The sequence below is a fragment of the Callorhinchus milii genome, unplaced genomic scaffold (genome assembly GCF_018977255.1).
Source record: "Callorhinchus milii isolate IMCB2004 unplaced genomic scaffold, IMCB_Cmil_1.0 Scaffold14, whole genome shotgun sequence".
In the NCBI taxonomy this organism is placed as follows: Eukaryota; Metazoa; Chordata; class Chondrichthyes; order Chimaeriformes; family Callorhinchidae; genus Callorhinchus; species Callorhinchus milii.
Genome location: NW_024704755.1, coordinates 4,966,846 through 4,980,509, shown reverse-complemented (window position 1 = coordinate 4,980,509; position 13,664 = coordinate 4,966,846). Strand labels below are relative to the sequence as shown.

Below are 13,664 nucleotides of genomic sequence, written 5' to 3'. Positions count from 1 at the left end.
ATTGGTATTTGAATAACTGGAGGTCTCAGGGTTGTGAGGAAACAGACCTCCCACATATTCTATCAGCAAAAACAGATGTGTACTTTGCCACAAGTGATTGAATGCCTTTCGCCACAGGTGAGGAAGAGACCTTGCAGGCCTCTGCCTCTACATCGGGGCAAACAGACTCATCTATTTTGCTTACCTCCCATGCTTTATGCAATTGATTTACTTGGGACTACGTCCTACTAGATAATTGGCTTAATAAACAATATTTACTTGTGTTGCTTGATCCCAGCCATGAAATCAGGACGTCAGTGTTTGAATTTATGCCCTTGTGGAGTAGAATAATCAGTTCCATGTGTGAGTATGCTCAATTAGAATGCAAAATTATCCAGATTAGTCAAAATTTAGATTTTTACAATAAACTAAGAACCAAATAATTATACATTATTGTTAATCTGTTATGAATTAAGTTGTTACGATAAAGCAAGCAGTATATTTTTGTTTGGAGTTGATGTCACACAAGAGTCATATTTTATTTTTGTGTTGGCAAGCAGTCTTGAGTCTGTTACAGAACAGCAGTGGCAGAATCCTGGGAACAGGCTGTTTGCTTGCTTTGTTGGCCAGAAAGGCTTTACAGTATGTGGGAAAAGAGGCAAGAAAAATCATTTTAACAGATCTGTTTAGTTCAGAGTTGAACTTGCATTTGGCCAGAGATGTTGCTGCTGGTTGCATTCTCTAAACTGACTGCATTTGTGATGTTTGTATTTAGAAACACTGTTTTTCTGTGCTGTGGGTTTTGTGAGGCTAGGAAGACTTCATATAACAATCAAAGTGTTTTGCAGTCAGATAGTGTACTATGAACAGTAGGTCAGCCTGTGGTATTTTCACTTATGTAATATGTTTAAGGCAGTGGTAAACTGCTAATAGGGACTATGAATGTAAATGTAATGCATGTAATGCATGGTTAGCCTTTGTGCTGTAAAGCAAAGTTGTGAGAAACATAACATTGAACACACTGATTTGACTCAACAGTTCTTCTTTTACTTTCTAGGCTCTGTATCATGGCAAATTCATTGATACAGGATTCACATTGCCATTTTACAAACACATGCTCAATAAAAAGCCAACGATAAAGGACTTGGAATCTATTGACCCTGAGTTCTACAATTCTCTCTTGTGGATCAAGTAAGTAAACTTTAGTTTCTTAAATTTGTAGCCCAATATAGTAGACCACATACACAATGATTTATAGTTGTAAAATGCTTCGTTTCAAAGTGTTTTTAATTCTTTTTCAGTATTTCTTCTCTAGGCTGGTTAAAAAAAATTACTGTTAGCTTTTAGCTTCATTTGGCTCCATAGTTCAACCCCCCGCCCCCCCCCAAAAAGAACTGCAAATTTGGAAAGCACAGTGATTAATAAATATACCTTTTGGGCCTGAATAACCAAACATCTGTGAAATAGAAAGTAGTCGGTGCACTATAGAAAATGGGAGCTAAAGACATTAGTTGCTGATCGGAATGATGCACAGAAGAAATTTACTAGAGGATTCAAAGACTGAATAATAACCCTTTCTGCCTGTTGTGTTATTCCCCCTTTCCTCTATTTCAGAGAGAATGACATAGAAGAATGTGGCTTAGAGCTCTATTTTGCTCAGGACATGGAAATATTGGGAAAAGTTACAACACATGAGCTCAAGAAAGATGGAGAAAACATTATGGTCACAGAAGAAAATAAAGAGGAGTATATGAGGTTAGTGATCCTGAATATTTGTTTTACAATTCTGATTTGGAAATCTTCATTATTTTTCCGAAATCATAAACTGGAATGGAGCTCTTAAGCTGTTTATGGTCACTCCACGCATCCTGGCCTATCGCATTACTACTTGACTATTTCACATACTATCAGTCTCCAAATTTGCTCATCTGATGGCATTAACAGAGCAGGATATCTTCCCAAATTTATCAATGTGCAGGGAATCTGATCCCAAATCCCAGCTCGGGTGCACATCCTTGACTGTTTAATGCTTTGGGACGTCTTACCGACGTGAAAGTGGCTGCACAAATATAAGTTGCTGCTGTTGTTGTTGAATCTATTCAGAGTATCGGTACGCTCCATTTTAAAAAAACAGTTGCAGGGGTGTATGAATTATTACAAGGCTATTCGAAGTTGATAGTTTTGGATATGCAGTATCCTAAAACTATTAATTCAGAATAATAAAAAGTTATTAAGTTGCTGGGCCAGAAAGTTCGTTATCACCATTAATTGTCAGAGATGTTCACAGCAGCAGTCATGTTTCTTAGGTTGCTAACAGACTGGAGATTTACTCGTGGAGTTGGGGAACAAACAAAAGCTTTCCTGGATGGGTTTAATGAGGTGGTGCCCTTGGAATGGCTGCGGTACTTTGACGAGAAAGAGCTAGAGGTACACATTTATTTTTGTCATTTGTCTTTGCATATGCTGCAAGATGTATACAGATTATATAGAGAGGAAATGGTGCAAAACCCAGACTGCAACTGGGACAAAAATGAATGCACCAAACCAATGATACTTCTGATGTGATGTTTTAAATATCTTGGGGAGATATCTTGTCTTGTGTTAAATGTCTTGTCCTGTAGCTCAGTGGTTAGAGCACTCGCCTCTCAAGCGAGAGATCTGGGTTCAATTCCCGGTAGGGCGAAACCTTGGGCAAGTTTCCTACTCCACACACCTGATAATAGTCCCTCAAGAAAAAAAACAATAATAAATTGGTCACTTCAATCCACGACTGTTTGTGGGGACGCTGCTGTGTGCAATTGGCTGCTGCGTTTCACCCACAAAATATACAGTCAATTCACTTTACAGTATATTCTGTGAAGTGTTTTGAGACGTCCAGAAAATGTGAAAAGCACTATATCAAATGCAAGGATTATAGAATTATTATTAAATCTCCTCAGATAACTAACCTTTCACTTCACATCTGCATTTGTGATACATTCTTATTGCTTAGGTAAATCCAGCTAGGAAGCGAGACTTGAAGTAGATTTATTAGTTATCTTGGAATCTAATAATTAGCTAAGAAGCATAGCTGTTTGTGGTTTTAAAAATAAACCCCCAAAATGGATGATTTCACAGATAACTTAAATTTTTTGGCAGATGTTATGCTTTTTTTTAAAATATGGAAAATGATTTTTATGGAAGCACTTTTGAACTGATTAAATAGTACAGTTATGCACATATTAAAAAGGATTCTGTGGATTCCAAAGAGAACCGGAGACCAAATCTTCTCTCCCATTGCAACTAAGTGCCTTAAACCTTTTTTTTAATGTAACCAGAAATAAATTGAATGCCCTGTGGGCGATTTCATCTCGTCTTTCCAGAAGACCAATGCTACTGTCTACCCATTACAGCATCAAGTTGTTTCTTAAAGGAGTCCAGTGTCCTGGTCACAACATTCCTTCCTGTTGGCTCAATCCAGCTGTTGATTCCCCTCTGCATAAAAAACACTTCCTCATGTCTGCCTAAACATGTCCTTCACAAGCTGATAAACTCTGAACCTGTGCCTTCTTGGGGGATCTAAAACTATTCTGCGTTTTTTTAAAAAAAATTCAATTGAGCATCTTCTCTGTAAAGAACCTCCTTTGTGATGTCTCTTTTCGAGTTGTTCATCTTAGCTCTTTCCTCTAAAATTCAGAACTCAACCTCATTGAAATAATGATAATAATATAATGCAAAAATAAGTCTGATCTCTAGTGAGCAATTGTTATTTGAATTACAGTTAATGCTGTGCGGAATGCAAGAAATCGACATTAATGACTGGCAGAAGAGCACTATCTATCGCCATTACACAAAGAACAGCAAACCCATCCAGTGGTTCTGGCAGGTGAGAACACTATCAACCTCAGGAGATGATATTCTGAACTGAAAGAATTCAGGATTTGTGAGGTTCTGCGTCAGATGTGCCATTATCCCTAGGATAAATTTCCCACTAGGTTTTGGAAAAGCCAGAATAGCTATGTAGGCGTCTGGTTCACTCAAATCTGGAAGTGCTTTGAGTACAATCTTAGATAATTTGTTTGCATGCCAATTTTGCAAATGTATATAGCAAAGCATTTGGACTAGAAGCAGTGATTTCAAATGATGCAGCTAGAACCAGCATAGGCGTTGGCTGAATGGAGTATCCCCCGCTATCATTTTTGTGTGAAATTGAATGCTCTGGATATTTCCCCACATGAAATGCTATAAATCATGAACACGCGGATATCATGTGGTCTGATGTTATACTATGTTGCTCTCAGGTTGTGAAAGAAATGGACAACGAGAAGCGGATCAGATTGCTGCAGTTTGTTACTGGCACATGCCGTCTGCCTGTTGGAGGTTTTGCAGAACTAATAGGTGAGAAATAGCCTTCTGAAAGATAACGTTCCCAGATAACACGGAGGATTCTATTTTATTGCCGTTATTGCAACGTTACAATATTGTACCAAGAGTAAAGGTTCAAATACACATTTTACACATTTCCTTGACTAATGGTCGAACTCGACCTTTGGTCTTCTCAGCCTTTTCTTTCGCTGAGATGAAATTCAACTTACTTGTTTCCCTCTAATGGGTCACAACGCATCATCACAACAGCGTGGAACTGGCTGCCATGTGGTGCCAAGTGATGGAGTCACTTATTCCGTTTCCTGTGGGTACACATGTGCTTCACAGTGTAATTTGAGATCAGAAACTTTGTTTTGTAGCTCTTGTTTAAATTCATTCTGAATTGCGGTGATGTTAGTTTAACCATTGTTGCAAACCAGCAAGTCTTCAGTAGCTTCTGCATAGATACGGACACCCTTTTGAGCTGGTTGCATTTTATTGATGTATGCATTTCTTTCTACATAGGGAGCAACGGCCCACAAAAATTCTGCATTGACAAAGTTGGAAAGGATACATGGCTCCCAAGAAGTCACACGTGGTATGTTATACAGCACGTTTAGATAAAATACACAAGTTTCCCAGATTTTCTCTCTCTATTTCTTCTAGTCTCCTTTCCTGAGATTGGTAGCCCATGTGGAGCCAGTGGGTCAACGGGACCTTGAAGGTAGAGAGGATGATCACCAGAGCTGAAACTGATGTTGTCCTTGCTTGGAATTCGCACGCGCTTGCTTTCCATGCATCTCCAGATATTTATTAGAATTGGAAATCTGGCTAATCTTCTGCTCCCAAGTACAGACGCTGGCGAGTGCCTGCCAGTAACTCCACACACACAGTCCAGGGACTTACTTTGGACTTCTCTTTTTGGCTCAGTGATTTTTTTTTTTTTTAAAAAATAAATCCACAGAAACCTGTGTAAGCTCCTTTGTCCTGGAATATTTGCGGTGGATGCAGGTGATTGTATTGTGTTGTAGTTGGAATGTGGCCTGTTAATACAGACATTTTGGGATCAAGCTATCACATTTAACACTCCTTCACATCCATTTATTTGGTTCTGAAGTTTAGCTGTGTCAAAATCTCAGTGTGTAGTTTGAGGCCAGGGGACAAATAAATGCTGGTAATGGAAAAATTTAACAGGAGCTGTTGGCACTTTCTCAAAATCCAAGCCCAGCAAACTGCTCCCAGAGTACAATAACTTATGATTTAATACAATTTGGTGAAAATGCTGAATTTGTCTTTGTTAAACATGTTTTTTTCTAAATATTTACAAGCAAATCTGGAGTACTGAATCTTTTTGTTTTCCAAATTGATCAAGTCTCTTTGGTAACTTGAGGTTCTGTGCTTCATCCGTAATGAGGGATGTTTCCTAACTTTATCCCACCATCCCCTCCCCCCCCATGAAAAAATCTGTTCCCTCAACCCCAATGATTTGGACATAATCTATCAGTCTCCTCAGGGATCCATATTGCGAATGATTGTCATGGATGAGAACTAAAATCTTTTGCCCTCAACTGCGTTGCTAAAAAAAAGTATAGCGTTTGAGTCAAACCAATGCCTTGTCATGAAAGCTGTGAGACTGACTTTGTGGATAAAAATGTAATATAGACTGTGTATCTATCCTAATCAAATAGTAGCAGTGGTGGAGAGGGAGAGATAAAGGGAATCAAATTGAGTCCTTTTTTCTGTAGGACTGCCCAGGATTATGTGGAAACCATCATCTTTGAGGTATAAAATTATTTTAAAAAAGGAAAATATAAATATTCGGTTTGACTAATTCTGTTTTTTTCCAGCTTCAATCGCTTGGACCTTCCTCCATACAAAAGTTATGATCAGCTCAAGGAGAAGCTGCTTTTCGCCATTGAAGAGACTGAAGGTTTTGGTCAGGAGTAATTGATTTATGCAAAATAATCAAAGAACAGCAGATTGTGCCTGTCTTCTATGGGATCTCTAGTCTCATTCTGTTTGTTTTGATTCATTTCCATGCGATCATAAGTGAAATCTGCAAAGTCTTTAAAGTTCACTTACTTTAGCCTTTGATGAATATTGTCTTCTTTCTTTGCAGAATTGAGATTAAAGTTGCAATATCCCTTTTTTTCTGAAACTACCATAGATTGATATTGAAATGGGTATTACTTCACTGTTAATGTAACAAATGTTATCTTTTGACAAGCAGCATTTATTATTAATTAGGTCAAGTCTAAATAGTTGAATTTGAAATGATGAAACCAAGTGAAGCTAAAGAGATTATTTAGAAAATGCTAAATGCAACTTTAATTGCTTCACAAATGACTTCAGAGCACGATGCAAATAGTGGCCATTATAACTGGTGGTACCTGCAATTTTAGGGGTGTTTATATCTTTGACTGAAAAAATGGTCACTTATGGAAAGTTAGCAGGCACACATTGTTTATTGATGGATCATAAAATGTAAACCAAAAAAAATTGCATATCTGTTACAAGTATTACAACATTTGTTAAACTGTTTTCAAGCCTGTGATCACCAGTCCAGCTAACCTTCCCCCTTTTTTTAAATTCAGGTTTTAAATCATATTATAATGGCTGTTATGTAAGATTCATTTTCACCCAAAATCATTTTCACCCAAATTTCAGTAACTAACCAAAGTGCTGTTTTTCTCCGCTCGTGCTGAATTGTATGATTTCAGATGGAATGGCAGGTTTATTTAATTATTTCTTACAAGGTGAAATCTGGCATTTAAAGAAAACTTGAGTAATGAAAGCTTAAATCAGTAGTTTTTTTTAATTGAAACCTGCAAATTGAAGATATTGAGATCGATTGGATATTAGAGCCTTTCTTTGCTAAAGTACTGTTGCTTTATTCACTATTTCAATTCACATGAAACATTTGACCTAAATGCTATTTAATATATTTAAAAATCTAATGAGTGAACATTTCTGAAGTGTACCGTTTGAGAGAGCCCTTCTATGTTAATATAAAAAGATTAATATTGCACGCTTTAATAGAGAAAGGTTCAATATTTTAATTATCTATTGTAAAATCAAAGAAAACAAAACAAGTTCCCTTGTACACAATACATTATTTTTCAAAACAGGAAAATATTGTATATAAGAATTGTATATTTGTCTTTCTGGTATAATAGAGCAAATAGGACCATAATTTTTTTATGTAGATGTTTAAGGTGAATGTAATATTTTAAATATGTTGCAAATAAATGGGAAATGATTTTATTAAATAAAACAACTGTACAGAAATGAAGCATTGTGTGTTTAAAAACAGTGCTGAGACTGTAAAGCTGGTTATTTACTGCCCTTGAGGAAACTTAACATGTGAAATGAGAGGTTTGCTTAACATCCCCAGTTTTTGAATTGCCTTGTACAAATTAAGTTAAATTTGTGGCATCTTTTATTGATTTATTGATTATTCTGGGAGTCCAGACTAAGTGACAAGCATTGCAGAAAGCTAAAATCTATACACAGATTAGAATGTTGTCATTCAATAAAATATCTGTGTGGAAGCGAGGCTGTTGAATATATTAACAAAATGCAAAAGAAATCTTTCTGGAATTATACTGGACCCAAAGTGTGATGAATTTATTGTGAAATGAGTCCTTATTATATGTTCATGAAAATAGCTGCCCTTTTATAGCATTATCATCCATCGTACAGGTAAAGGTTTGAACAGTTCTTCATGAGAATTATTGGCTTAAATTGATGCTGCTAAATTCATTTCTGTATCCAGTGAAATTGGCAACGGCTCCCGTGTAGAATTATTTGAAAAGTCAAATCCACCAAATCCAAGGTATAGGTTTAATATTGTGTTGAGGTGTGATCCCTGCAATCAGTGTGGTGCCAACTACATCATATTTTCTGCCCAAGAGTTTGTTGTGATTTGCTAAATATTGTTACAGATTCTTTTTGGATTGAAAACAAACAGTTCAAAGTGACTACTATTTTTGCTCCTTTGTTTTCCAAACTTTATTTCTTCCCTGTGTGTTTTTCTTTGTTTGCTTCATCATTTTGCATTAAACCTGAAAACTAATTTGGAGTTTCAGTTCAGTTACATTTTTCGATAGCATGCACACTTTAAACTTCTCCATAAGATGTGTATTGTGTTAATGCCAAAAGTTAGCTTTTTGTTTGTTGAGATGATTACATTTCCCTTGAATTGTTTCTGTAATGAATTACAGTTGCTGGCTTGCTACATGGAATTTTTTTTAACTTGCATCAGGAGGAATAAACAATGTATCCTAGTCAGCCATGTAAATAGAATAATGGACACACTATATAGCAGCAAACCATCACACTTGTTGATTTTTATTAGTAGTATTTGGTTCCATTATATGTGCTTCCTTCAGATACTGTTGCATATTCTTTGGAGAGGATATTAAGATTTGGCATTCTCCTGATTATTCTTGATTAGCATTTAGAGTAAATCCCTGGCTTTACTGGACTCCGGGTATCTGGAATTCATACCTACCTGGACTGGTAACTTATACAACAACAACAACAAGATTCCATTTATAGAGCGCCTTTCACGTCGGGAGGACGTCCCAAGGCGCTGTACAGTTGGGTCGGGACCCGAGCAGTGTGGGGAAATGGTCAGGGTGAGGGGAGGGAGGGAGCGAGGAGGGGGTAGAGAGTCGAGAAGGGAGCTGAAGGCACGGTCAAAGAGAAAGGTCTTGAGACCGGCCTTGAAGGAGGAAAGGGAGGAAGCGGCGAAGGCACTGGGGGATGGAGTTCCAGAGCCTCGGGGCTGAGAGGCTGAAGGCCCGGCCACCGATGGTAGGGCGGTTGGGGCGGGGGATGTGGAGCAGACCGGAGCCAGAGGAACGGAGGGTATGGGCAAGTAGGTAGGGGGATAGTAGGTCGGAGAGGTAGGAGGGAGCAAGGCCGTGAATGGCCTTGTAGGTGAGGATGAGAGACAGCCTAATAATAATCCCACCAAAAACAATAATAAATTGGTCATTTTCAATCTACGACTGTTTGTGGGACATTGCTGTGCACAATTGGCTGCTGCGTTCGCCCACAAATATACAGTCAATTCACTTTACAGTGTGTTCTGTGAAGCGCTTTGGGACGTCCTCCCGACGTGAAAAGCGCTATATCAAATGCAAGAATTATTATTATTATGAGGATCTTGAATTCGATCCTCTGGGGGATGGGGAGCCAGTGGAGGCGAGCGAGGGCGAGGGTGGGAGTGATGTGGGCGCGGTGTCTGGTGCGGGACAGTACACGAGCTGCAGAGTTCTGAATGACCTGCAGTGTGGAGGGAGGTGCTGGGAAGGCCGCGAGGAGAGAGTTCCCATAGTCCAGCCTTGAGGTGATAAAGGCGTGGACCAGAGTTTCAGCAGCGTGAGGGGTGAGGTAGTGCCGTAGTCTGGCGATATTCCGGAGGTGATGGAAGGCGGTGCCAGTTGTGGCGCGGATATGAGGGAGAAAGGACAGCTCAGGGTCGAACAGAACACCGAGGTTCGTGACCGGCTTTGAGAGGTGGCGAGTGCAGCCTTGGACGCTATCTTCTACTCATTCCCCAACCCTCTGGAACTCCATCCCGCAGTCTCGCCCCCTCTCGTGCCTCCTTCAAGATCCATCTCAAGACTCTCCTTTTCGACCGTGCCTTTGGTCACCCTCCTTACCCCCTGCCCTCCACCCTTCCCAATCCCGACCCCCAGCTCAGGTCTGAAACACTGTTTGTCCAGGATCTTGGGATGTCCTCCTGATGTGAAGGGCGCTATACAAATGCCATTTTGTTGTTGTTGCTTGCAGGCAGGATTTCACCTCCCCTGCCCCGCCCGCATTTGTCTCCCCCCGCATTTGTCCAGCCAACCAGCCATCAGCGTGCAGTATGTGGAACAAGCTGGTCAACAACTGGTTTTTATTCCCTACTGAGATGTGATACTTCGCCAGGTCTGGCACTCCCTCCAGTGGATTAGATAAAAACTGAACATGTATCACCCAAACTTCTGTTATTGAAGCCTAGATTGGTCTGGAGATTTATCCCTCTAAATAGCTTTAGCAGAAGTATTTATAGAATTGGAAAAATGACCGCAGGGAGGAGGCTATTTGGCTCATCAATTTGGCTGGAGCCTATTCCTACACTGTTCCCAACTATTCCAATCCCAATTCTGATCTAGACAGATGGGATTGCATAATGTCTCGAACAAAGCCACTGCATCTCCACCAATGCAGCACATCCCCGACACTGTGTGTTCAGCCAAGTCATGATGTGAGGCTTCTGACTCATAGGCGAGAGCGCTACCAACTGAGTCAGGCTGACACGTGATATTTTAGGTGCAAATAGCTTTTTGTTTCAGGTTGCTGGTTGACTAGCCGTTTCTAGTAGTTTCTGTTTTTACTTAAGATTTCCATCATTCATGGGTTTTCTCAATCCCTCCCACTGAAAGCAAGTAAAACCCATAAAACACTTTTTACTTAGAAATTAATTCACCTGATCGGTTTGGATGAAGGTGCCATTTGTTCTCATGCTTCCAGAATACAGACGTTACACATCTTTCCATCACATCATCAAGCTGTTTCCTACATGGGTCCAAAATACTGACCTCAACAACCCTTCCTGGTAACTTGCCTCTAAAAAAAAGTCTGAGGTTAGTCAGACAAGGTCTACCCTTTCTGAATCATTGCTAGACTTCATTTATTACCATATGTAATCTTTGTGTTTGACACATATGTCAAAGTCCTGGAGCTCAAACAATATTTGCTGGATATTGTGCGGCAGGTTTTAGTATTTCTCGTCCACAAAATACAGCCAATCCACCTTACAAAGATTCTGTGAAGTGCTTTGAGACACCTCAACATAAGGTGTGATAACAAAAACTTGCATTTATATAGCGCCCTTCACTCAGGGCAGTGTCCCAGAGTTCTTGATAAGGCACTATATCAAATGCAAGGATTATTAGAACATTCTTTTGACTGCCAATTTACTCAAATCTTTTGATATCATTTCATACTGCTGACAACCAAAATTGCTTCAATTCTGGTATGTATAATAAAAGTCAAACAGTAAATTTTGCAATGGATATTTAATCTAATTTTATTTAAATTCTATTATGATTTTCCATAACATTATTTTTGGCAGGGCTGTTTTCAAATATTACCTTTCCAGGGTTTGGAGAAAACTAAACATGCTATTCATGGACAAATTGAGTTAAAATTCTCATTTGATTCTTTTAACTTGATTTCTGAGTGTTTCACCAAGACAAATTGTTTATACCTAGTATGAAGAAAATACTTTCTTACATTTTAAGAATTTGTTTGTAAATCATGTATATATGTTTTCCAATCATTTTAAATTATGTGGTACTGATTAAAGACTATGAGAACCACTGCTCAAGATAACAAACCCAGTATGAATTCATATTATTGATTCAATGTGTTCCAGTGACTATTTTATTTCATTCTTTGCCAAAATAAAAAAGTACAATATTACACTGAAAGGAGATTCTGTACATTTATTTAGACTTAAATGCACTCCGGGAAGCTACCCACGTGAAGGGAGCTATATAAATGCAAGTTGTTGTTGAGTCACATAAACTGCATCAGCTCACTATAGCTATATATAATCCAGCCATCTAATTCTAATCCTGTAACACCATTTTAAACTATTCAGTCAAAACACCTCTGGGTGTTCTCAATTTAATACTGAACCTCCAAGATAAAATAAACTATTGAACTTTCCACTACTTTAAAAAAAATGGGAAGTACTAATGAAGCAATGGGTTATAATTCACCCGTTACTCTTCCTACATCAGGAGACAAGGATGTGATACGTGACCGGCACAGGAATCTTCCCACTTGGCTTCTGATTCTCACCTCGGTTGATGCAAATCTTTTGAAACACAGGGCAAGACTAATGTGCGTATTAATGATTAGGAATAATCCCCTGAAATGACATAGTTGCAACCACTTGCATTGAGCCAATTATTTTGCGTTTTCAACTGAAAGAAATTGGTATTACAAGCAAAAAGGCAGTTTCAGGTGGGAACCACTTCAAAGCTGCTTCACAGGACAACACTGCCACCTTCTGCTCCATGAACCGTATAACTTAAAAGAAAATGGAAAAACCTCAAGCGTCACAGATTAATCATTTCTGCATTCCCATTACCAAACAGATTACTTGTTCACTAATACCATGTAAATGATTTATTTTCTTTGTAACATTCTCTTTAGTAATTGGGCAATACATTGCGTGTCATTTGGGATTTATTTTTGGAAAGAGGACAGGGCATTCAATTGGCACAAATAATTGGGGCACTTGTATAGGTAAATTGGTTAATGGCTAGATATCAAGACAACAACCTACACTACAAACTAGACACCGGCTGAGGTAGTAAACTTTAAAAAGTTTAACATTTCTTAGATGTAGTAATGCAGCAGGCTAGTGGAAGGAGTTATTTGTATGGTTTCTGAGCCCACCTTACATCTGGTGGCATACATTACAGAATCTTAACAACTGAAGCTTGACAATTTTGTCTCGAGGCAATCTTCATTTGTTAGCGTATCCTGGCTGTGAGCTGGAGCATGGTGGCAATGCGCTTAATGCAACTTTATTCCAGCTGACAGAAGTTCCTAGTACCAGCTCGCTAGCCACTGGGAGCACAAATGTGCCCTTTATTGCTGTCTGAATACCAACACTTAACTATCTTCCAAATGGAAGGGAAAGAAAGGAAACCCGAGAATCTCTGGGGGTCAAGCTGGCTCTGTGGGTGACACGCCTGCCAAAGGAGAGTGTAGTTGAGTTAATGAACACAGTCATCAGATCCTAAGGGAGACGGTGCCACAGAATACGTAGCACCGTAACAAATGAGCCAAAGAGGCTGGCTGATCAATGAGACGGGGTGGTAGACATGTGACTGGGCACAGTAGGCTTCTGATAACTTTGCCATCCAATGCCTCAGCAGTTTGTGCGGCTTTGGCTGAAAAAAAAAATCAAAACCGGTGCATATGTAAGTTGTGCTTTTCAACTGCTACAATTTCAGATTGGTTCAAATGAAAGCCCTTCGGCCCATTTGATCCCATAGAACCATAGAAATTTACAGTACAGAGGGCCATCCAGGTCCATCGTGTCTGTGCTGGCTCTTTGAAAGAGCAATCAATCAAGGCACAGACAAAGCAGCACCTGTACCTCACAAGCCACCGCACTCCAGAACTTGAGCCCTTCAGAAATGGGAATCAAAAACTCTGCTTCTGTGAGTTTTAATAGTTGGAACAGATTCTTAAGGATAGCAAGAGATCTCCATTGTGTCAAATTCCTGGCTGACCAAAATAAAACAACTGTTACTGATTCA

General features: G+C 39.1%; 1 protein-coding gene and 1 non-coding gene across 3 annotated transcripts in view; both read left to right on the top strand.

Moving 5' to 3' along the window:
• wwp2 (WW domain containing E3 ubiquitin protein ligase 2) overlaps positions 1–8,398 on the top strand; it is a 66,506-nt gene extending 58,108 nt beyond the window's left edge. For both annotated transcript variants that reach the window (XM_042340239.1, XM_042340238.1), the window contains 7 exons: positions 1,037–1,170; positions 1,594–1,734; positions 2,286–2,406; positions 3,740–3,844; positions 4,260–4,356; positions 4,849–4,921; positions 6,171–8,398. In XM_042340239.1, the coding sequence (XP_042196173.1) occupies positions 1,037–1,170; positions 1,594–1,734; positions 2,286–2,406; positions 3,740–3,844; positions 4,260–4,356; positions 4,849–4,921; positions 6,171–6,270 (771 nt within the window). In that variant the 3' untranslated portion in view covers positions 6,271–8,398. The remainder of the gene's footprint in view (positions 1–1,036; positions 1,171–1,593; positions 1,735–2,285; positions 2,407–3,739; positions 3,845–4,259; positions 4,357–4,848; positions 4,922–6,170) is intronic.
• On the top strand, positions 2,591–2,662 carry trnae-cuc. The gene has a single exon. It is a non-coding gene; the product is annotated as a tRNA-Glu (tRNA).
• Positions 8,399–13,664: the final 5,266 nt, after the last annotated feature.